At 39.9% G+C, this 22,679-nt stretch overlaps 3 protein-coding genes across 3 annotated transcripts in view; all 3 read left to right on the top strand.

The window, feature by feature from the left end:
* Nucleotides 1-4,448, top strand: part of LOC138057744 (uncharacterized) — a 6,224-nt gene extending 1,776 nt beyond the window's left edge. Inside the window, exons 2-3 of the mRNA XM_068903665.1 lie at nucleotides 1,729-2,217; nucleotides 4,077-4,448. Coding sequence (XP_068759766.1) covers nucleotides 1,729-2,217; nucleotides 4,077-4,426 — 839 coding nt within the window. The 3' untranslated portion in view covers nucleotides 4,427-4,448. The remainder of the gene's footprint in view (nucleotides 1-1,728; nucleotides 2,218-4,076) is intronic.
* LOC138056453 (uncharacterized) overlaps nucleotides 1-10,684 on the top strand; it is a 21,520-nt gene extending 10,836 nt beyond the window's left edge. The window contains exon 3 of the mRNA XM_068902248.1: nucleotides 10,234-10,684. Within this exon, the coding sequence (XP_068758349.1) occupies nucleotides 10,234-10,583 (350 nt within the window). The 3' untranslated portion in view covers nucleotides 10,584-10,684. The remainder of the gene's footprint in view (nucleotides 1-10,233) is intronic.
* A 4,847-nt stretch (nucleotides 10,685-15,531) lies between these two features.
* Nucleotides 15,532-21,230, top strand: LOC138057743 (uncharacterized). The gene is made up of 3 exons (XM_068903664.1): nucleotides 15,532-16,204; nucleotides 18,478-18,966; nucleotides 20,866-21,230. The coding sequence occupies exons 1-3, from the start codon at nucleotides 15,700-15,702 to the stop codon at nucleotides 21,213-21,215; spliced, it is 1,344 nt and encodes a 447-aa protein (XP_068759765.1). The 5' UTR covers nucleotides 15,532-15,699; the 3' UTR covers nucleotides 21,216-21,230.
* Nucleotides 21,231-22,679: the final 1,449 nt, after the last annotated feature.

Below are 22,679 nucleotides of genomic sequence, written 5' to 3'. Positions count from 1 at the left end.
GGGAAAGATCTTTTGGAGGCACCTTAGCTCTCTGTAACTGAATTAGGAAGTAGATTCGTTTGTTAACTTTCTTGATTACGTTATCAACATGTTTGTTCCATGTCAAATCGTTACTTATGGTAACGCCAAGTAATTTCGCTGATTTTACTACTTCAATCTCATTTCCATTTATGATAAGTGGGTCAAAAGTTGGTGGCTGCTTGGAAAAGGTTATTCTTAGCTCCTTACACTTATCAGGATGTAACTGGACTCTGTTCTTATTGGACCAAGTAGTAACTTCATTAACTATACCTTGTGCTTCACTTACACCACCCTTAAGTACGATGGATGGGCTGTTAAAAAGAGGTATAATGGTATAAGTTGAGGCTTTTCTCTACTCTGCAACCTACTAGGCAACCATGACTGGTAGGGACTCAATGCTTGCATAATCAGTACAAAAGCCTACTTGGCAAAGGACGAAATAGCCCATTTCCGAGTTGCTGTTTGCCTCTGGTTCGAAACGAGTCCTGGTGCACAAGCATTTAAATGATAACGACTTTAATTTGCATGAATAACACACCACTCATTTCCATTTGAATGGTTGTGCACTAGGACTCGCTTTGAAACCGAGGCAAACAGCAACTCGAAAATGGGCTATTAAAGGAGTAGCCGAGAGTCAGGCAGGATTCGAAACTACGACTTCTGTAACCCCAGATCGGATCACTTTCACCCATTGAACTACAAAGAACTGTAAAGGACGTAAAGGAGCTAAGTCGCTCATCTAAGTTCTTTTCAGAGAAAGTGTCTCACTGGTCCGCGGGCGCGACAATGTCATGCGCTTCCGAAAATGTGAATCAACAATATACACTTAGTGAAACAGTAAGTTTTGTTTTCCCAAGAGTCCTGATGTTGCCCGAGATGAAGTCGAGAGAAAAAGTGAGCAAAAGTGAACTTGTAACGGTCTATTGAGCACCCTGGACTCTGCTATGTTACACTATACACTTAATGTATGGTCCCAAGGGAAACAGTTTTGTTTTCCTGAGAGTCGTGGTGTTTCCCAAGATGAAGCCGAGGGAAACATCAGGACTCGAGGGAAAACTAAACTAACTAGTTTCCCGACGGACCATACATTAAATGCTTTGTTATATATTTAGACTTTCCCTTCAATCAAACGCGGGCAACAACTGCAGGGGCATGTGACCAAGAATCAACCAATCACAGAGCTCGTTTTTTTGAGTGAAAGTCTAGGTATATAACAATAACATGTGGTTATGTGTTGAGTCCTACCAGGATCTTGGATCAGTTTCAAGTTGTCCTTTGACCGTTGCCAAACAACTATTTAGTATGTGGGATTGAGTTAACAAATGGCGTCCGAACCTTGAAATAGAAAGGCCTTCAGACTCACAAGGACACGTTCAAGTACGAGTAAAAAAGGCTTGACCAAAATTCGTTGTTCAGTGTTTGTCTGACCAACATGGGACACACAACTCAATGTTGTACAAAAATGATTCAAACAAGTTTAGGAAGGAGAAAAAAGACACTGGAATAATTGAATATTAATTGTCACAGGGAAAAGAAGACTTGCCATTTGTCGTATGTCGTTTATTGTAAATGTGTCTTAAATCTCTCTTACGGTGTAAAAAGCGCCGAATGGAGAAATACGAATGCGTTCTCCTTCCTTGGACGCAAATCTGTATGGCTTTTTATGAAACCAACATTTAAATGAGATTTCTTTTCTTTGAATTTTAGGTCTAACAACATGGAGCTGCATCGCCCCAAAGACGGCCATATTGATTACAATTCCATTGCCATTCCTTATTGTTTTCTTTTATGCGCTGCTAGACAAACAATACATCAATAAAAATTCCGTTGGCCCTAAAACTCACGGTGCAATAAAATATACGAAAGTTGATCACACATCGAAAGGCGAAAAGGATGAAATGCTTGACCCAACTAAGAAGTCGATGTACAGCGAGAAGTTAATCATTGCTTTAAAGATTTCGCCGTTCATAGTTGCGCTTTGTTTGAACTTCTTCTCCGAGTACTTGTCGATGTCCTCAGTGGTAACAACCATTGCATTTCCTGACTCTAATATTCATCTGCGAGATCATTTTATTTACTACACGCTCTCATACGGAGTAGGAAAGTTTTTCGGCAGGAGTTATCTGTTACTGTTCGCATTTCTTCCGTCGGATGCTATAGAATCCTTGAAGTGTTCCAGAACGTGGATTTTAACAGGTAGGAAACAAAAATCGAGTTATTAGGTTCCTCTCGACAAATTGGGCTAAAGTGCTCTATAAAATGGATTCATGAATTATCAATCAATCAATCAATCAATCAATCAATCAATCAATCAATCAATCAATCAATCAATCAGTCTGTCAATCAATTATACATTAAGTCAGTCATCATTGTGATAGGTGTTTTCGCGTTACGTCATCCCCTGCATGTTTGTCGCCGAAAACAGAAAATCTCTCATTAATTAATTTCCGTGTTCGTCCACTAACATTTGTACATGCACCATTGTAATCCTTGCCCTCTAAATATTGGTTGCAAATCACCTATTATGATGCTAGATAGTCTCGGTTATTACGTTGGAGGAAAGCTGTAACCTCCTTGTCCATGAACCATAGTTAATGCATGGAGATGGTTATGAAACTAGACAATTTCCTTTGTTTCATGTTTTTGTCCGTATTTTTGGCCTTGACCGGGCACAAAACACACCTTTATTCAAGAAGATAAGCAATCAAATCCTTCGATTAAATTATGCGCAACTAATTTGCGAACCCGTGCGAAGCGAAAACAAAAGATTGTGCAGGGTCACGGTGTCACGGTCAATTCAACATCGATTGCAACAACATTGTTCTCGCTTTTAAAAGTTCTAAGGTTTCATAACCAGTCCCTCGATTAACTATGCATGAACGAGTAAAATCTTTTAACGAGTTAGACAGAATAAGTGTGTATCCCTCACTGTTAGGAGGGAGTGGAGTATAAGCAACAGGAGTTAAGCCACAAAACAATCAAATTTTACACGGATTTTCGAAAGACAGCTCTTGTATCCGAAATAAATGAATTTGAGAATTGCTTATTTTCCCTGGGGCCGCCATTTTGAAAAGTTGATTTGACGAGTTCCAACCTCGTTCCCAGGGTCTCTCTTCTCATCGACCTTGTCGTTAAGGAACCTTGACACGTACAATTATCATGTTGAGATGGAGGCGATCGAGAAATTTGAAAAGGAAAATATACTCCCTAAATTTCACTTATTTCATGTGAAAACTCTTTCTTTTCAAAAATTCAAACAACCCTGATTGCAAACATTATTTCATCCGAAAGAAAGTTGTTCAAATTTAGAATTAGGGGATCCCCTCAGTTAACACTCATTCATTTTAAATTATTTCCTGTAGGAGATTCTTATAAGTTTGTCACCATTTTGAAGTTTTTGCCTTTTTAGTGACCTTAGCTATAATACTTTTATCAGGAACCAATGACTAGGAGCTATAGCGTACACCTTTATTGTATTTGTGGAACGGCGTTTTTACAGACCCAGTTATTTTTAGATTGATTTTCCCGCAAAACCAGACCTTTCCAGCTAATCACAAGTCTTGCACGAGAAATTATTTCCCATGGGATTGAGAATGGTCACTTGTGCAAGCCGTATTCTGTTTAGGAACTCGTCTAAAATGGCCTATAGCTAATGCATGAAAATACTATTACATAGATCTAGTATTGGGAATGTAGACTTCTACTTATGGGCTCTTGTTTTATTCATTTAAAGGAAAGAGAATATATGCAATGATCATGCATTCTATACGATTCAATGGCTCACCTGATACGGGATATATGAGATATAAACCGATCTCATAAGTGACCAGCTCCCAGTCGGATTGATAGCTCAGAGCGGTGCAGCGCATGCGCAATCGCTGGGCCGAGCCCAGTTCAAGCCTAGATTTTTTCCCAGGCTTCTGATTCGCTTAAGTTGCTGTTCAACTGCGATGATTTCCAACTTTCATGTATTTTATCCATTTGTCAGTTGTACATGTAAAGCACATGCGTTAATCAGATTTCCAATTAAGATTTTTTTTTGCTTAATATTGCAGTGTTGGGAATATCGCATCTCACCTTCTTTCTGTTTGAATCTTGGTATCATTTCGTCGGCTACATCTGGATTATCATCGTTCTGTGTTCCACACTTGGTCTGGTAGCAGGAATGATTGTCGCCCTCTCGCCCCATGCTGTTAAGCAGCACGTTTCATCCGAGGAAGGGGAATTTGCCCTGGCGCTAATTACTGTTGGAAATGGCGTCGGTAGCTTTTTGGCGGGCTTGGTCGGTCTTTTCTTGGAACCATATCTTACGAAAAGATGCAAAGGGCATTTCCCTACCAATCAAGAATTTTGCATGACAAGAATGCCTAACTCAATCGGCTGGAAACGTAATATGGGTTGTTAAAGGTGCTGGATGTAGTCGCACAAGGGGCACAGAGGGAGGGGAGGAAGTGGGGGTGGGGGGGGGGAGGTAGGGGGACAGATCGAGATTTAAGGTTGCTTGATCACAATAAACTTCAACCTCAACCTTTTATTGAGTAGTACCAAAGATAACAGACTTCAAAGACTCAATTCTCCACCCAAGGATTTTAGAAGTAGTTTCTTTTAAACCTTTATCTAAAGCTCCGTATATGAGCCACACGTGCGCGATTGTCAAATCTAGCCATTGAAACTTAACAGCTAAGTGGCAAAATGGCTAGAGCGCGATCGGAATGTGGCTTTCTATACTGCGACTAAAGCCAGTCTAAAACTGTTATCATTTGAGAAAAAGATTGGTTTTATCTTCAATTATATGGCTAGAAATTACAAAAAAAAACAACAAAAAAAACAAACAATAACAAAAGTAGACCCACGCAAAGTTATTTTTGTAGCGCCTTTCCTCATTCGCGAATCTCTTCGACACCAGTGGTTGCATTAAATGGATGCCCTGGGCTCAATTCTTAGAGGCTACCTATGTGAACTGTTTGCAATCATAGTACTACAGATCTACACTGTTACTCAGTTCTCAGTATCTTCTCTATTCTGTTTCTGATATCAAAGATTTTTCTTATGCAGAGCTTAGTACCTCGAGATTTATGATACTACATTATATAAGCTTCATAAAGTTTCCCGAGGGGCTCAAAGGAAGCGGACATAGAGCTTCTTTAAACTGACGAAGCAAGAATAAAACACAAGCAACGAAAACAAGCGAGTTAATTTTTGCTAAACCAGGGCCTTTCATTCTATTCACACTGATAGGAACACTACTGAATTTGCTTTGGAAATTGTAAGTCCCAAGTCTCCAAGACAGAGAATCCATGGGTCCTGACAGACAGAATATTTATGAGGGGAGCTGGTAAGTGCGACTTGGGGCCCCTCCCTGACGTGTTTGATTGTCACAGACGCATTACCAAACCTACCAGACTCTCTTACCGGGAAGAAGAAAACCCCTGTGTCTTTTCAGCTTTCAGTTTATCGATTTAATAAAGAACCGTAATCAGCGAAAGATATTGTGCGAATGTTCCTTAACACGCGGCTTTGGTTGTAACTGTTTGGGACATAAAATTTTCGAAAGTGTTTTGTTCTTGTAAACAATCTCAGAGCAGGAAAAGGTAGACAATAGGCCGGGCAATCATAGGTTCTGTTACACGGTACCTGCACACTTCAAATCTGTTACAAAACAAAACCTGATACAGACAGAAAAAAATTCGTTAATAAGATCATTTAGAGAACTTTTTCGGTCGTCAAACGCCAAAACTGGTCATGATTTTCCTGTATGACACAGTTCTGCGCATCAACTTGAGTTTCACAAGCTTTTAGCTTGAAAAAGGCCAAAAATTCATCTTGACAGATAACTTAGTGTTCTTTTTAATAATTCATTAACCACAACAGGATGTTGTGATTTGAGTTCGACGACCGACAACGTCATTCAAAATGGAACCGGAAAAGGTTCCATTTTGAATGGTTAAAGGTTCCAGGTTTTGGCCCGAAATCGAAGGAAACTAACTAGTACGGAACGTAGCGGAACCGACAACTAACATACCTTTTGGCGCTCAGGTGTTATGCAATCACTTTAATAACAGCTTAGTATTATCTGCTGAAGGACTCAAGGACTAAAAGAATTTGATGCCAAGCAAAGCTTGAGGATTTAAATTAATTCTAGTCTCAATTCCAAGCAGGAAAGAACTTGAACGTTACGTTACACTTACGTTATGCTTTATTCACGTTTCGATCCGCGAGAAAGCGTCCACTGAGTGATCCGGCATCCGGCTAAATACAGCGTTAAATGACGCATGGCTCAACATGATAGGGTGTTAGGATGGGCAAAGAGGAGATTTCGAATTTTAAGACGTGTTTTCCCAGCTGATCTCGTAGAAAAAAGGATTTACAACAGGTTTGTTCGCTTGTTACATGATTGGTCTGATAAGTTACATTGGATTCTTTGTTCCGGTTCGATGTTAAAGAGTTCTTTACACAGGCACACAGCTTAAGAAACAGTAAACATTGTGTTGTTTTCTTCGTGATTCTTGGTTATGCTTCGGGGCCTTAAGATTCGTGAGTGGTCTATAACTAATGGGCATGATGAGAAAGATTTGCGAGAATTATTTTGCAAAAAAGTCGCAGACGCCACCCGCTTCGGATTCAAGGGGGCCGTTAAATGTTCTGTGTTTTTATATTTTCGGAACGCTGACGTTTTTTAATCAAGAAATGCTTTTGTCCGCTGCGGAAGACATTTTAAGCGGACAAAAGCTACCCACGGCCACTCTTCTTGTCAGTTTTGTGACACCATTGATGATCACCAAAATAATTGCGCCTTGGTTTATACAAAGAATTTCCTATGGATTGAAGACTTGTTTCATCGCTGTGAGCATGTTCTTTGGGCTTGCTTTGGTTGGAATGTTCAACGATATCAGAGCAAAGTTACTTGGAATCGCTTTAAACGCCATGGCCACTGGAGCAGCCGAAATAATTTTTCTAGCGCTCACGTCATTCTATCCAGGATTATGTATTAGTGCATTTGTTGCGGGAACAGGAATGGCTTCGCTGTTTTCGCCTGTTTACTACACAGGTAATATATATTATGGTCCGCAAGTTTACCACGTATATAAGTACCTTATTTCCCAAATATTTCATTTCATTTCATTCATGCAAAAAAAGGGAAAGCCCACAGTAGGACACGTAGTACTTTACACAGGGCAACTGCCCCCGAGGGTCAGTGAGCGTAGCAGGGAATAGGCTAAGTATACAACAGACAGACCAGAACACCAGGAACCCCATGTCCTGCTCTTTATGAATAGTGTGTGGGTTCTTTTGTATCCCCAGCTTAAAGAGTCTGATGAACATTGAAGGGTCGTAAGGTGAGCCCTACGGCTTATCGTCCCTATCCGAGAGGAGTAAAGAGTCTAACCATTTGCAGATGCCAAAGGCAGCACTTTCTCCTCAGTCATTTAAAGACCCTGAGTGTTAATCCGGCCGGAGCCGATCATGATCCTACAACCTCCCACACAGTAGTTCGATGCTCTACAGCGTTAGAACTAAGACGAACACAAAATGAACGAGGGTTACATTAGGAGAAATTCCAGACGTTGCATGGGTGTGTTTTAGGAAATCGAATTTGTCATTCCTCAACGCAGAAAACCTGATCTTGGTTGTTTGATAATTGGAGTTTGGCAGTTTGGACTGAATTTCCTGGGTGCAGGGCTGGCGTAGAGAGCACCTGCTTCCCGCTAATGTCGGCCAGGTTCAATCGCAGACTTGGCGTCACGTGTGTGTTGAGTTTGTTGGTTCTCTACTCTGCTCTCTATTTACCCTCGGATTTTAGAGTAGATTGATGTAGCTAGTATCTCCGAGCATGTTCACCCTCCCAACCATGAAACACTACAGCTTCGGGGCATCTTTCACTTCCTAAAATAAAATCGAAAACTGCGTAATAAGCAGTCTGGCTAAAGTTTCCCATAGGGCAAGTTTCAATCGAGTGTCGTAAAGCCAAAACAAGAGTAATTACTTTGGCCACTCAAAAAGGACGGAGACAATCCGGTAAACCAATCAAAACTCGAAGTAATTACACGTAGCTGACACAAAGCGCGGGAAAATGTGCACGCGCGGACCACGATTGGTTTTGGTTTCACTTCAGATTGCATGGTTGAAAAAGTAGCGCGAAAATTTTGAACCAATCACTGAGCGAAGTAATGCAAAACCAAAGCAATTCGCTAGTTACTTTCGACACTCAATTGAAAACCGCTCTAAATAATTGTAAATTAGTCCTGAAAAGCCCCGAGGGGAGAAACTAATAGCTTCACTTCACTTCACTTCCGGGACAGACCGCAACACCGGAAACTCCGAGTGCCCTCTCTTTACGAATGGTGTGCTGGTCCTTTCACGTCTCACAGAGTTATGAACATTGAAGGGTTGTGAGACGCGGCTTACGGTTTATTGCCCTTTATATCCGAGAAGATTAGAGAATCTAACCATTTGCAGATGTCATTACAAAGGCAGCACTTTCTCCTCAGTTATTTAAAGACCTTGAGTGTTAATCTGGCTGTAGTCGAACTCACGAACTCCCGCATGGCAGCCCGGTGTTCAACCAACTGAGCCACAGGTGCGCAGTAAGGTTGTTTAGCATACACATTGCATGGAAACTGTCCAAGAACTAGTCTGCTATGAGCCTCGTGGAATTTTTGTGGCAAAAATTAAAAAATATAGATATGGTGGGTTGCTGACGTCCGGACAGAGCCTCAAGGTGATTTCACGTCGTTGTTAAAACGAGAATACGGACTTAAAGATCTACAAAGGCGACGTCTTTCGCGATTATTCCATCGGGTTCACGTCTTACAATGTGGACGAATTATCCTAAAACTAAATTATGATAAAGTTTCGATATAACGCGCGCTCTGATTGGTTAAAACAGCGTGCCAATGCACGGCTGACACCACTCGAAGCATTTAAAAAATAAAGTTTTGCAAAAATTAGCCAAATGCGCGACGAACTTAAGAAATTCTTTATTATCAAACAAATAAAGAAGCCTCGCCTATGATCTGTTTAAACAAATTGATGTCAGTTTTTTATGTGTCTGTCCTGTTATTGATCATGAATTTCGTTATAACATTGTCAAAGTAGCTGTGGACCCACAATATTATGACGAAATTCATTGTCAATAACAGGACAGACGCATGAAAAACTGGCATCAATTTGTTTTTGACAAACGGAAGAGGGGTCAAAATTAAGTCAAAACACGAGAAGAACGGGAGACAAAAGTGCGAGAAACTTCAATTTCATTCAATCGGACGCGAGGAATATCGCGTCAATATCACAAATTATAAAATTATGTGTCTGTCCGCTTATTGACAATAAAAATTAGCCAATGAGTGCTCGAGAATTTGGCAGTCATAAATTCGTTGTAAAGCACTTTGGAAGCGGATAGAACTAACAAGAAGATGGGCATGTAGTTCCCGGTGTTGTGCTCTGTCTTCTGTGGTATATCATGGTTGGGAGGGTAAATGCTCGGAGAAATTAGCTACACCAAGATACTCTAAAAATCCGAGGGTAAATAAAGATATATGATATGATATGATGAGGGAAAACACTTGACTCTTCGTCTCTTGTTTTCCCTCGGTACACTTCTTCCGCTTCCTGCGTGCTTTACAACGGAATAGATCACAGGCGAGGCTTCTTTATTTGTAAACCGGGATGAGTGGTCAGTTCAGAGCAAAAATACGGAATGAAAGGTTCACATTTGTAAGCTCATGTTGTTGTCAAGATCTCGAAGTCTTTTATTTAATTATGCAGGGTACCGACAAAATATGAGAAAAAAATCAGAGATAGAATACGCGCCGCACATGCCACGATTAGTTTTTTTCTCTTTTTGACCAATAATATTACAGTTGTAATGTTTTGTCGCGTGTTGCGTCCAACGCAACAACGGTCTTTGCCATTGGTTGCGTCGTTTTCAAACGCACAACCAGGACACTCAGAGCTACTTTTTTGGCTTATTTAAGTTGGTGTTTCATACTGTTCTTGCTTTCGTCGATGTCTCTGTTGCAAAAATCGCGGCCCTTGTATGAAGACGAAAATGCTAGTGTCACTACTCGCGTGCTTTAGATAGCTAGGCGTGCAAGAAAATAAACCAAATAAACAGGTTCAAAGAAACGGAATCGTACCAAATATGGCATCGAACCTTATTTGGATTTAAAAAGAGAAAAAAACTCTTATTTTCATGCCTTTTTTTCCCCGCAGCACTGGAAATATCTCATTTAATCTTCTTTCTGTTCGAGTCTTGGTATCACTTTGTCGGCTACATCTGGATCGTTATTGCTCTGTGTTCTACGCTTGGACTCGTGGCTGGAATGATTGTCTTGCACTCGCCTTTCGCCGTCTCACGTTTTGTTTCACCCGACGAGAAAGAATTTGCCCTGGGACTGCTGACAGTCGGAAACTCTTTGGGTGGCCTGGTGGCTGGTTTTGTTGGTCTTTCTGTGGAGCCATTCCTCACGGATAAATGCGTGCAACATTTTTCAGCCGCGCAAGAATTCTGTTTTACAAGACATAAAAACATGACTGGGTGGGAATATAATATTCATTGTTAGACTGTACAGTATATACCAAAAAAAGTGGATTGCGTTGAAGGCGCGCTGCGATTGGCTACTCAAACTTCGAATATCCCTTGCCATTCAACCTCCGCGCAACTCACGCGAGATTGCGCTCGCGGTTCTGACTTCGGTGAATAGTTGTTAATAGACCAATTTTGATATATTAAAAATCAGTTTCAAAAAAGACATCAACCCGAGGCTCTGGGAAATGAATATAATGATTTGTATGAGTTTATTTCCCAGAGCCTCGAGATGATGCATTTTGTTTAGGACTGCATTTTAATATATTAGTCAACTGAACCTCACACCCAGGCTCTTGCTGAGGATCTTGTGGCCTGTGCTCAAGGTTGGTAAAGACAGGAGCTCATCAAGAGGAGCCTCTATCTCCTCTAATTCCTTGAGTCAACCCTTTCCCGAGTAAATTTATTTTTAGGAACAGGTTTTTCCCGCGAAAAGTATCATAATTTCCTTGACGCAGAGATAGCTTTGTTTTGATTGGCTTTTACAACAGTGGGCGTGCTGAATGTCCCAAGGGAGATTGGCTTTTACAACAGTGAGCGTGCTGAATCTCCCAAGGGAGGTGTTCTATAAATAAATCTACTCGGGAAAGGGTTGACTCCGAGGCCAAGTATGGGAGGTAGAGGCTCCTCTTAATGAACTCCTGGTAAAGATCATTTCATTAACAGTTTTTGGACCAAGCAGTAATATAAGAAGTCGAGAAAATTGCAAGTATATAAGATGGTAAACGGTGCAAAGCTCCTGGGAATAACATGACACCATTTACCATCACAATTGTTTTTCATTTAGACAATTAAGTCACGTGACATTGTCGAGCCCGCTGACCAGAGGGACACACTGTCCATGAATAACCTAGATAAAGGGCCTAGTTCTCCACAATTTCCCTAATTTTTAAGCCGAGGGAGACAAGGTACGAGTCTGCAAATTATGGGATAAGCAACTATTGATCCACAAACTCAGAAAGTGCACACCAAGCATTACAAAATCCCCAAGTTTGGTGTCAAGATATTAAGCGAGATACAGCCATTCTCTATTTTCGAATTTCCCATAATACACTTTGTTTGCTCCCCAAATTTTGCATAAACTATTGTTTTCAAATGCTCTTGGGGACACTGCATATTCCCAAGAGCATTTGAAAACAATGGTTTATGCAAAATTTGGGGGGCAAACAAAGTATAGTATGGGGAATTCGAAAATAGAGAATTTTAAGAAGTCGAAATTTACAATTTACGTGTTCAAATCCAATCCACGGAAATGATTTTTTTATTCGACCTTATTCTCTCTGCTGGCACAAGTCCCGGGACACAGTGTCCGAAATTAACGATAATAGTAAATTCAAAGCAATTACGAATTAACGATAATCGTTAATTTAGAGAAGAGATAATATTGGATCTTTGTTACGGGAGTCGTAGTTTGGACTCCTACCCAGGACCCTGAATTTCAATTACGCCCGTTGCCAAGCAACAAGCTCGTCATCAAAGAAGGTGTTATCAGACGAGGCCAACTTCCCAAGGCTGGTATCACCTTCTATGATGTACATTATTGTTCGGAAAAAAGTAAGCCGGTTTCAATAATTATTTTAATTCTTTGTCCCAAATTAAATATTTTCAGAGCTATAAATGGGTGTATTCCAGGCCGAGCGACTTGGAAGGGACCTTAAGCACGCGCGTTTTTGAGACGCGTACGGCAACCGGAAGAGAACATTTCGCGTGCCAGGACAGTGGTGTCTCCCAGATTTTTATACTTATCATCTCTAATGGGGAAAAGATACTTAGCAATATAAATGTGGGTGTGTAAAGACAAGTTAGAAAGGAAAACAGCTCACTTCCGGTTGCCGTCCGCGTCTCAAAAATGCTTAAGCTCCCTATTAGGACGGTACACGGAAGTGAGCATAGTTGTTTTCCTTTTGTTAAGTTTCGCTTCACTATTAGAGATGATTAGTTTGAAAATCTGATAGAGTCATCTCCCGTGGCATGCAAAATGTTCACTTCCGGTTTCCGTCCTTTGCTAAAAGACGTTGCGTGGTTGAACTCCCTGTAACAACTACAGAAACGTGGCGTGAAGTTGCTTAAGCGAGAACGACGGCAGTGATAACCAACTTCCGAAGAAAAAAAGTTGGATTGATCGATCGCGATGGGGTTCCAAATTTTATCGTCTAATAATTAGATAAATCTCATAACTTCTCAGTTAGTCATTTCTTAAACGTCAGAGAAATGGACCAAAGTGTAAAACGCTAGTTTGGGGCTCGCAGAGCCATTGTCTCATGGCGTTTCTGTTTTCGCCTACATCGTCGGCTCCTCTCGTCTCCTGATAAAGCTTCTTTAAAATTTGTTATTGGACAATGGACATCATTATTATTGTTGGACAAATGACGTTCCTTTTTGTGTTAGCTAGAAATATGCAAGGAACATAAGCCAATAAAAAAATAAATCATTTTGAATCAATAATAACCAAAATTATTTTACAATTATAAATTTGTCAAATTATTTTAACCATCACTATTCGCTACAGCTTATTATATTTTATTTATTATTAGAATTAAATATACTGTTTTGCAAATGGAAAAGATTCGTGTAAACTGTCTTGCTGCCTAGCTATTTGTTAAATAAAAAGTACATTTTTAACTTATTGCAGTGATTCCATTTATATAACCTATATTATTTTTAGTAAGCATCTCTTCACTGCGGAGCGTGACCTTAAACATTAATTAGAACCCATTATTGAACTATTTATTTCCTCTTTTAAACAATAAGAGCAGTAAATGCCCCTTCAGAGAATCTCTGCTGAGAGTCTGCTGAGCTGAAGGTCAGTTTTCTATTTTCACGATTAATTGTCCTGAAACGAGCGAATAGTTAATGCTAATCTGCAATACGCCATCGAAAAAAAACACAATGTATTATTTGTTTTCGCTTTATTTTATTTTTTTAACCGGAACATTAAATACAGTTGCGTACGAAGATTATAAGAGGACACGAAACGTGAAAACTAGTACTGTTGTACTTTGTTAAGTTTGTTTAACTGGTCGCCATTATATAAGTATCAAACATCCAAAATAAAGAGATTCGTTAGATTAAATCGAGTGAGGGTTTTTTTCTGTGGCTATCTCGGTTTACTCTTCAGCCATTGAACTGAGTTCGATATCATTCACCCAACTTTTTCAATTTTTTTTTTTTTTTTTGTAAATCCGAAGTGACATACGGGTAGCCAGCTATTATTATTATTTTAGAATTAAAGTTTTAAAAAAGAAGTTGCCAGAAGAGCGATCTTAATTGTCTTAATAAGAATCTGCTGATCTAGTCCTAGATTATTTTTTCCTCATCTGCAAACGACAGACTTAAGAGTGAAAATTGTTTATAAGTGTCGTCCAAATAGCATCGAAACAGAAATTTGTAACGTCGAATCCGGGAATCGATCCCGAGCAGGGGCCCGTTTTTCGAAAGTCCTGAAAACTTTTCGGGCCCGAAAAACCATTTGTGAAACTGCCAACCGCTTGTTTTGGAAAGCCGATCTTTTAAGATGGTTTCAAGGTAACAAGAAGAAAAATGACTGTGAAGTTTGAAGACTTAAATCCTGTCCGTTCTTGAGATAAAAAGGGAATGGTGACAGCCGAATATAGCCCGTAAAGTTTCGGGACTTTCGAGAAACGAGCCCCTGCTGCACTGGTGGAAGGAAAGTGCTCTCACCACTGCGCCAGATGTGATTTGATCCCACGACCCTCCGTGATTTAGTAAGGATACTCTTACCACTGAGCTACTGGAGGCTCCGTGGTAAGCAGGGATAAAATGTGGGTATGTACTAACGTGACTACATCACGCAGTCACATTAAGGACGGTGCCTACTAATTAACAATATTTTTGCCCCGGTGTGTAATTATGCAGGAAATGTAGATCTTAACAAGTGTTATTGAAACCCAAAAAGAAAATTGGGGGTAATCTCGCATTTTTCAAAGATAATTCATCAATAATATTTGTAAAAAACTTTAAAATACAAAGCAATTTATGGCGTTCTTTCTCAAATTGAAGCTTAATTATCTCTCAAAAATGCATGGTTACACCCAATTTTCTTTTTGGATACCAAGAGTACTTACTAAGATCTACTTTTTCCGGATAGTTTTAAACCGCGCAATAATATCCCTGTATAATTAGTAAGCATCGGCGATAGGAAATCCGAGTATCTGGAGATGCGCAGCACGTATGAGCAATAACAATAGTAGGCACCGTCCTTAAGGCATATGCAACCAACCAACCACACAATATTTATCATCTCTGGGGAATAAACTCATACAAATCCTTTTATTTATTCCCCAGAGCCTCGAAAGGATAACTTTTGTTTCGGACTGAATAATTGGTCTATTATTATGTAATCAATACAAACAAGAAACCCTGAGTTAGCCCTTTTCTTCTTATGGGTGTGCTAATTATTATTTTTTTTCAAGGTAGTACAACATATTAGCACGCTCAAACCAATTTTGGCACTTTGTTTGGTACCTCGTAAAAAACAATAATTGTTTAACAAAGTGCATTCTTCAATGTGTCGTAATAGGCTACCACGGCAACGAAAAAGGCTTGTAAAAATACCCCGTATATTTCATCTATAAACGATTATATCTCAAAAACAAACCCCATGGCCCCACGTTTTTAGCTGGAAAGTGATAAGCATGCTAAGATAAAACACTGCAAATGAATCCGTTCAAGAGAATTTCTTTCACTTTGCGGAATTTTTTTTCTCGGTTATTCAATTGTTAAGCTCTTTGTATTACAGCTCGGTTTGAACAACATTATGGTAATTATCATTGTCCTCAAGTCATATTTTTGCATACTGATTTCCAGCAGAGCTGTTGTGTCTCAGTGTGGGAGCTTAATGGTAAATACCATTAAGTGGACCATTAAAGAACTAGATTTTACGCTTGTTGCTTTAATGGCTTTAAAGGTCGCTCATTTATTGTTAAATGGGTCATAACGGACGATTTGTCTCAAATATATCGATATACTACTGCCCACAGCAGCCTTAAAACTTAAGGAAAACAGTATTACATAATCAGGAACAAATCGATGGTCCATTAGAGACTTTTTATGCTCAGTACTGCTCCCCCGCGATGTGCATCTGTGAGCGAATCAAGGAGTTCTTCATCGGCCCAAGCCCTGAAACAGCCCATGGCCCGGCTTCTACAGAGGGAAAAAGATGGTTAAATGTCCTGTGTTTTTACCTTTTCGGGATGCTGACGTTTTTTAACCAAGAAATGCTATTGCCAGCAGCAGAAGATATTCTGAGTGGCCAACAGTTACCTACGTCTACCGTCCTCGTGTGCTTTGTAGCACCTTTGATGATCACCAAACTGAGCGTGCCTTGGTTTATCCAGAGTGTATCCTATGCAGTGAAGACATGTTTCGTCGCCCTGAGCATGTCGTTGGGGCTGGCCTTGGTTGGGCTATTTGGCGATATCAAGGTGCAGTTGTTCGGAATAGCGCTTAACGCGGTGGCTACGGGTGCATCAGAAGTGAACTTTCTCGCTCTAACATCTTTTTACCCTGAAGTGTGTATAAGTGCGTTTGTGGCAGGAACTGGAATGGCTTCACTCTTTTCGCCAAACTATTATACAGGTAAGGATTTTACAAATATCTAACTCAAATTTTATGGTGATTGGCGCTTACTGTAAAGTCCGACAAAGAATTTGGCTATAGTTCAGTGCCTCTGCGAAAAATTATATTAGAGAAATTTACCGTTCGAGGTGAACGTCAAACGTGAGGCCAAAATTTGCGTTTTCTAAAAGTCAAAGGAAGTTGATTCATTAATTTCGGCTCATTTTTGCTTGTTATCTGGAGATATCTACCGTGCCATTTCTGAAAGAAATGGAGAAGCTTAAATCAGTGATATTAGCAAAGAAAATTCAGACAGTCTATACGATTCCCTCGGGGGTCTTTACAAAAATAAGTTATTAGTATGATAAGCCAGCTTTTTGGCAATAGGCTTTTGTACATCATGCTTTTGTTTCCCCACAAAAATGTTTCATTTCAGCTCTCCATTTTTTTCCTCTAAAATGCCTGGTGTACTCCAAAAAAGTCACTACAATGCTTGGATGGGCTGTTAAAAAGAGCTATAAGGGTATAAGTGGAGGATTTTCTCTACTCTGCAACTCACTGGGCAAACATGACTGGGAGGGACTCAATGCTTGCTTAACCCAACCAAGTCTCTCCCTCAATTGAAGGATTATTCTTCATTGTCACAACCCTAATGTCTGGACTCGCAGGACTCGAACCTGGGAACGTGTAATTTATAACCCCTTCACTTAACCACTAGACTACCACATCACTAACTGCGAGGATGTCATTTTTAATTAATGTCCATAATTTTTTCTTCCAAAAGTGCCGCTGTAAACGTGTATTAACACCCGCTAAGAAGCAAGCTTACACAGTGAAAAATGTCGGTTACCAAACTTCAAGAGAAAGCTAACCATTTTAAAATCAAGCTTTAGACTTAACCATTATTCAGCAATGATTTTATATATATACTAATTAGTTTTGGTAAATAATCGGCACGTTTTCTAGTCAGTTGATCTTTAGTGGTTAAGTGGATAAAGACAGTTCCTTCGAAGTGGGTGCTCCGGGTTCAAATCCTGTCCAGGGGCTGCTTTTACTTTTTTCTTTTTATTTGCTACCACAAGTCCTGGGACAGAGTGGTCAAAATCCTTCATTTGAGGAAGAGATCGTGTTGGCTTAATCAGTACAAAAGCCTACTTGGCAAAGGACGAAATAGCCCATTTCCTAGTTGCTGTTTGCCTCTGGTTCGAAACGAGTCCTGGTGCACAACCATTCAAATGATAACGACTTTAATTTGCATGAATAACACACCACTCATTTCCATTTGAATGGTTGTGCACTAGGACTCGCTTTGAAACCGAGGCAAACAGCAACTCGAAAATGGGCTATTAAAGGAGTAGCTGAGAGTCAGGCAGGATTCGAAACTACGACTTCTGTAACCCCAGATCGGATCACTTTCACCCATTGAACTACAAAGAACTGTAAAGGACGTAAAGGAGCTAAGTCGCTCATCTATTTTCCTTTCAGAGAAAGTGTCTCACTGGTCCGCGGGCGCGACAATGTCATGCGCTTCCGAGAATGTGAATCAACAATGTACACTTAGTGAAACAGTAAGTTTTGTTTTCCCAAGAGTCCTGATGTTTCCCGAGATGAAGTCGAGAGAAAAATCATGACTCGAGGGAAAACTAAACTAACTAGTTTCCCGAGGGACCATACATTAAGTGCTTTGTTATCTATTTAGACTTTCCCTTCAATCAAACGCGGGCAACAACTGCAGGGGCATGTGACCAAGAATCAACCAATCACAGAGCTCGTTTTTTTGAGTGAAAGTCTAGGTATATAACAATAACATGTGGTTATGTGTTGAGTCCTACCAGGATCTTGGATCAGTTTCAAGTTGTCCTTTGACCGTTGCCAAACAACTATTTAGTATGTGGGATTGAGTTAACAAATGGCGTCCGAACCTTGAAATAGAAAGGCCTTCAGACTCACAAGGACACGTTCAAGTACGAGTAAAAAAGGCTTGACCAAAATTCGTTGTTCAGTGTTTGTCTGACCAACATGGGACACACAACTCAATGTTGTACAAAAATGATTCAAACAAGTTTAGGAAGGAGAAAAAAGACACTGGAATAATTGAATATTAATTGTCACAGGGAAAAGAAGACTTGCCATTTGTCGTATGTCGTTTATTGTAAATGTGTCTTAAATCTCTCTTACGGTGTAAAAAGCGCCGAATGGAGAAATACGAATGCGTTCTCCTTCCTTGGACGCAAATCTGTATGGCTTTTTATGAAACCAACATTTAAATGAGATTTCTTTTCTTTGAATTTTAGGCCTAACAACATGGAGCTGCATCGCCCCAAAGACGGCCATATTGATTACAATTCCATTACCATTCCTTATTGTTTTCTTTTATGCGCTGCTAGACAAACAATACATCAATAAAAATTCCGTTGGCCCTAAAACTCACGGTGCAATAAAATATACGAAAGTTGATCACACATCGAAAGGCGAAAAGGATGAAATGCTTGACCCAACTAAGAAGTCGATGTACAGCGAGAAGTTAATCATTGCTTTAAAGATTTCGCCGTTCATAGTTGCGCTTTGTTTGAACTTCTTCTCCGAGTACTTGTCGATGTCCTCAGTGGTAACAACCATTGCATTTCCTGACTCTAATATTCATCTGCGAGATCATTTTATTTACTACACGCTCTCATACGGAGTAGGAAAGTTTTTCGGCAGGAGTTATCTGTTACTGTTCGCATTTCTTCCGTCGGATGCTATAGAATCCTTGAAGTGTTCCAGAACGTGGATTTTAACAGGTAGGAAACAAAAATCGAGTTATTAGGTTCCTCTCGACAAATTGGGCTAAAGTGCTCTATAAAATGGATTCATGAATTATCAATCAAATCAGTCTGTCACTACTGTCAGTCTGTTAATCAATCAATCAATCAATCAATCAATCAATCAATCAATCAATCAATCAATCAATCAATCAGTCTGTCAATCAATTATACATTAAGTCAGTCATCATTGTGATAGGTGTTTTCGCGTTACGTCATCCCCTGCATGTTTGTCGCCGAAAACAGAAAATCTCTCATTAATTAATTTCCGTGTTCGTCCACTAACATTTGTACATGCACCATTGTAATCCTTGCCCTCTAAATATTGGTTGCAAATCACCTATTATGATGCTAGATAGTCTCGGTTATTACGTTGGAGGAAAGCTGTAACCTCCTTGTCCATGAACCATAGTTAATGCATGGAGATGGTTATGAAACTAGACAATTTCCTTTGTTTCATATTTTTGTCCGTATTTTTGGCCTTGACCGGGCACAAAACACACCTTTATTCAAGAAGATAACCAATCAAATCCTTCGATTAAATTATGCGCAACTAATTTGCGAACCCGTGCGAAGCGAAAACAAAAGATTGTGCAGGGTCACGGTGTCACGGTCAATTCAACATCGATTGCAACAACATTGTTCTCGCTTTTAAAAGTTCTAAGGTTTCATAACCAGTCCCTCGATTAACTATGCATGAACGAGTAAAATCTTTTAACGAGTTAGACAGAATAAGTGTGTATCCCTCACTGTTAGGAGGGAGTGGAGTATAAGCAACAGGAGTTAAGCCACAAAACAATCAAATTTTACACGGATTTTCGAAAGACAGCTCTTGTATCCGAAATAAATGAATTTGAGAATTGCTTATTTTCCCCTGGGGCCGCCATTTTGAAAAGTTGATTTGACGAGTTCCAACCTCGTTCCCAGGGTCTCTCTTCTCATCGACCTTGTCGTTAAGGAACCTTGACACGTACAATTATCATGTTGAGATGGAGGCGATCGAGAAATTTGAAAAGGAAAATATACTCCCTAAATTTCACTTATTTCATGTGAAAACTCTTTCTTTTCAAAAATTCAAACAACCCTGATTGCAAACATTATTTCATCCGAAAGAAAGTTGTTCAAATTTAGAATTAGGGGATCCCCTCAGTTAACACTCATTCATTTTAAATTATTTCCTGTAGGAGATTCTTATAAGTTTGTCACCATTTTGAAGTTTTTGCCTTTTTAGTGACCTTAGCTATAATACTTTTATCAGGAACCAATGACTAGGAGCTATAGCGTACACCTTTATTGTATTTGTGGAACGGCGTTTTTACAGACCCAGTTATTTTTAGATTGATTTTCCCGCAAAACCAGACCTTTCCAGCTAATCACAAGTCTTGCACGAGAAATTATTTCCCATGGGATTGAGAATGGTCACTTGTGCAAGCCGTATTCTGTTTAGGAACTCGTCTAAAATGGCCTATAGCTAATGCATGAAAATACTATTACATAGATCTAGTATTGGGAATGTAGACTTCTACTTATGGGCTCTTGTTTTATTCATTTAAAGGAAAGAGAATATATGCAATGATCATGCATTCTATACGATTCAATGGCTCACCTGATACGGGATATATGAGATATAAACCGATCTCATAAGTGACCAGCTCCCAGTCGGATTGATAGCTCAGAGCGGTGCAGCGCATGCGCAATCGCTGGGCCGAGCCCAGTTCAAGCCTAGATTTTTTCCCAGGCTTCTGATTCGCTTAAGTTGCTGTTCAACTGCGATGATTTCCAACTTTCATGTATTTTATCCATTTGTCAGTTGTACATGTAAAGCACATGCGTTAATCAGATTTCCAATTAAGATTTTTTTTTTGCTTAATATTGCAGTGTTGGGAATATCGCATCTCACCTTCTTTCTGTTTGAATCTTGGTATCATTTCGTCGGCTACATCTGGATTATCATCGTTCTGTGTTCCACACTTGGTCTGGTAGCAGGAATGATTGTCGCCCTCTCGCCCCATGCTGTTAAGCAGCACGTTTCGCCCGAGGAAGGGGAATTTGCCCTGGCGCTAATTACTGTTGGAAATGGCGTCGGTAGCTTTTTGGCGGGCTTGGTCGGTCTTTTCTTGGAACCATATCTTACGAAAAGATGCAAAGGGCATTTCCCTACCAATCAAGAATTTTGCATGACAAGAATGCCTAACTCAATCGGCTGGAAACGTAATATGGGTTGTTAAAGATGCTGGATGTAGTCGCACAAGGGGTACAGAGGGAGGGGAGGAAGTGGGGGTTGGGGGGGGGGAGGTAGGGGGACAGATCGAGATTTAAGGTTGCTTGATCACAATAAACTTCAACCTCAACCTTTTATTGAGTAGTACCAAAGATAACAGACTTCAAAGACTCAATTCTCCACCCAAGGATTTTAGAAGTAGTTTCTTTTAAACCTTTATCTAAAGCTCCGTATATGAGCCACACGTGCGCGATTGTCAAATCTAGCCATTGAAACTTAACAGCTAAGTGGCAAAATGGCTAGAGCGCGATCGGAATGTGGCTTTCTATACTGCGACTAAAGCCAGTCTAAAACTGTTATCATTTGAGAAAAAGATTGGTTTTATCTTCAATTATATGGCTAGAAATTACAAAAAAAAACAACAAAAAAAACAAACAATAACAAAAGTAGACCCACGCAAAGTTATTTTTGTAGCGCCTTTCCTCATTCGCGAATCTCTTCGACACCAGTGGTTGCATTAAATGGATGCCCTGGGCTCAATTCTTAGAGGCTACCTATGTGAACTGTTTGCAATCATAGTACTACAGATCTACACTGTTACTCAGTTCTCAGTATCTTCTCTATTCTGTTTCTGATATCAAAGATTTTTCTTATGCAGAGCTTAGTACCTCGAGATTTATGATACTACATTATATAAGCTTCATAAAGTTTCCCGAGGGGCTCAAAGGAAGCGGACATAGAGCTTCTTTAAACTGACGAAGCAAGAATAAAACACAAGCAACGAAAACAAGCGAGTTAATTTTTGCTAAACCAGGGCCTTTCATTCTATTCACACTGATAGGAACACTACTGAATTTGCTTTGGAAATTGTAAGTCCCAAGTCTCCAAGACAGAGAATCCATGGGTCCTGACAGACAGAATATTTATGAGGGGAGCTGGTAAGTGCGACTTGGGGCCCCTCCCTGACGTGTTTGATTGTCACAGACGCATTACCAAACCTACCAGACTCTCTTACCGGGAAGAAGAAAACCCCTGTGTCTTTTCAGCTTTCAGTTTATCGATTTAATAAAGAACCGTAATCAGCGAAAGATATTGTGCGAATGTTCCTTAACACGCGGCTTTGGTTGTAACTGTTTGGGACATAAAATTTTCGAAAGTGTTTTGTTCTTGTAAACAATCTCAGAGCAGGAAAAGGTAGACAATAGGCCGGGCAATCATAGGTTCTGTTACACGGTACCTGCACACTTCAAATCTGTTACAAAACAAAACCTGATACAGACAGAAAAAAAATCGTTAATAATATCATTTAGAGAACTTTTTCGGTCGTCAAACGCCAAAACTGGTCATGATTTTCCTGTATGACACAGTTCTGCGCATCAACTTGAGTTTCACAAGCTTTTAGCTTGAAAAAGGCCAAAAATTCATCTTGACAGATAACTTAGTGTTCTTTTTAATAATTCATTAACCACAA

The sequence above is a fragment of the Montipora capricornis genome, chromosome 7, assembly GCF_036669925.1.
Source record: "Montipora capricornis isolate CH-2021 chromosome 7, ASM3666992v2, whole genome shotgun sequence".
Classification (NCBI taxonomy): Eukaryota; Metazoa; Cnidaria; class Anthozoa; order Scleractinia; family Acroporidae; genus Montipora; species Montipora capricornis.
This window is presented reverse-complemented; position numbering and strand designations above follow the sequence as displayed.

Excerpts from the sequence above, each read along its gene's own strand:
- LOC138057743 (XM_068903664.1), top strand. The coding sequence starts at position 15,700 with ATGTGCATCTGTGAGCGAATCAAGGAGTTCTTCATCGGCCCAAGCCCT. Across the intron at positions 16,205-18,477 it reads TTCGCCAAACTATTATACAG|GCCTAACAACATGGAGCTGC; the intron begins GTAAGGATTTTA and ends TTTGAATTTTAG. Across the intron at positions 18,967-20,865 it reads CAGAACGTGGATTTTAACAG|TGTTGGGAATATCGCATCTC; the intron begins GTAGGAAACAAA and ends TTAATATTGCAG.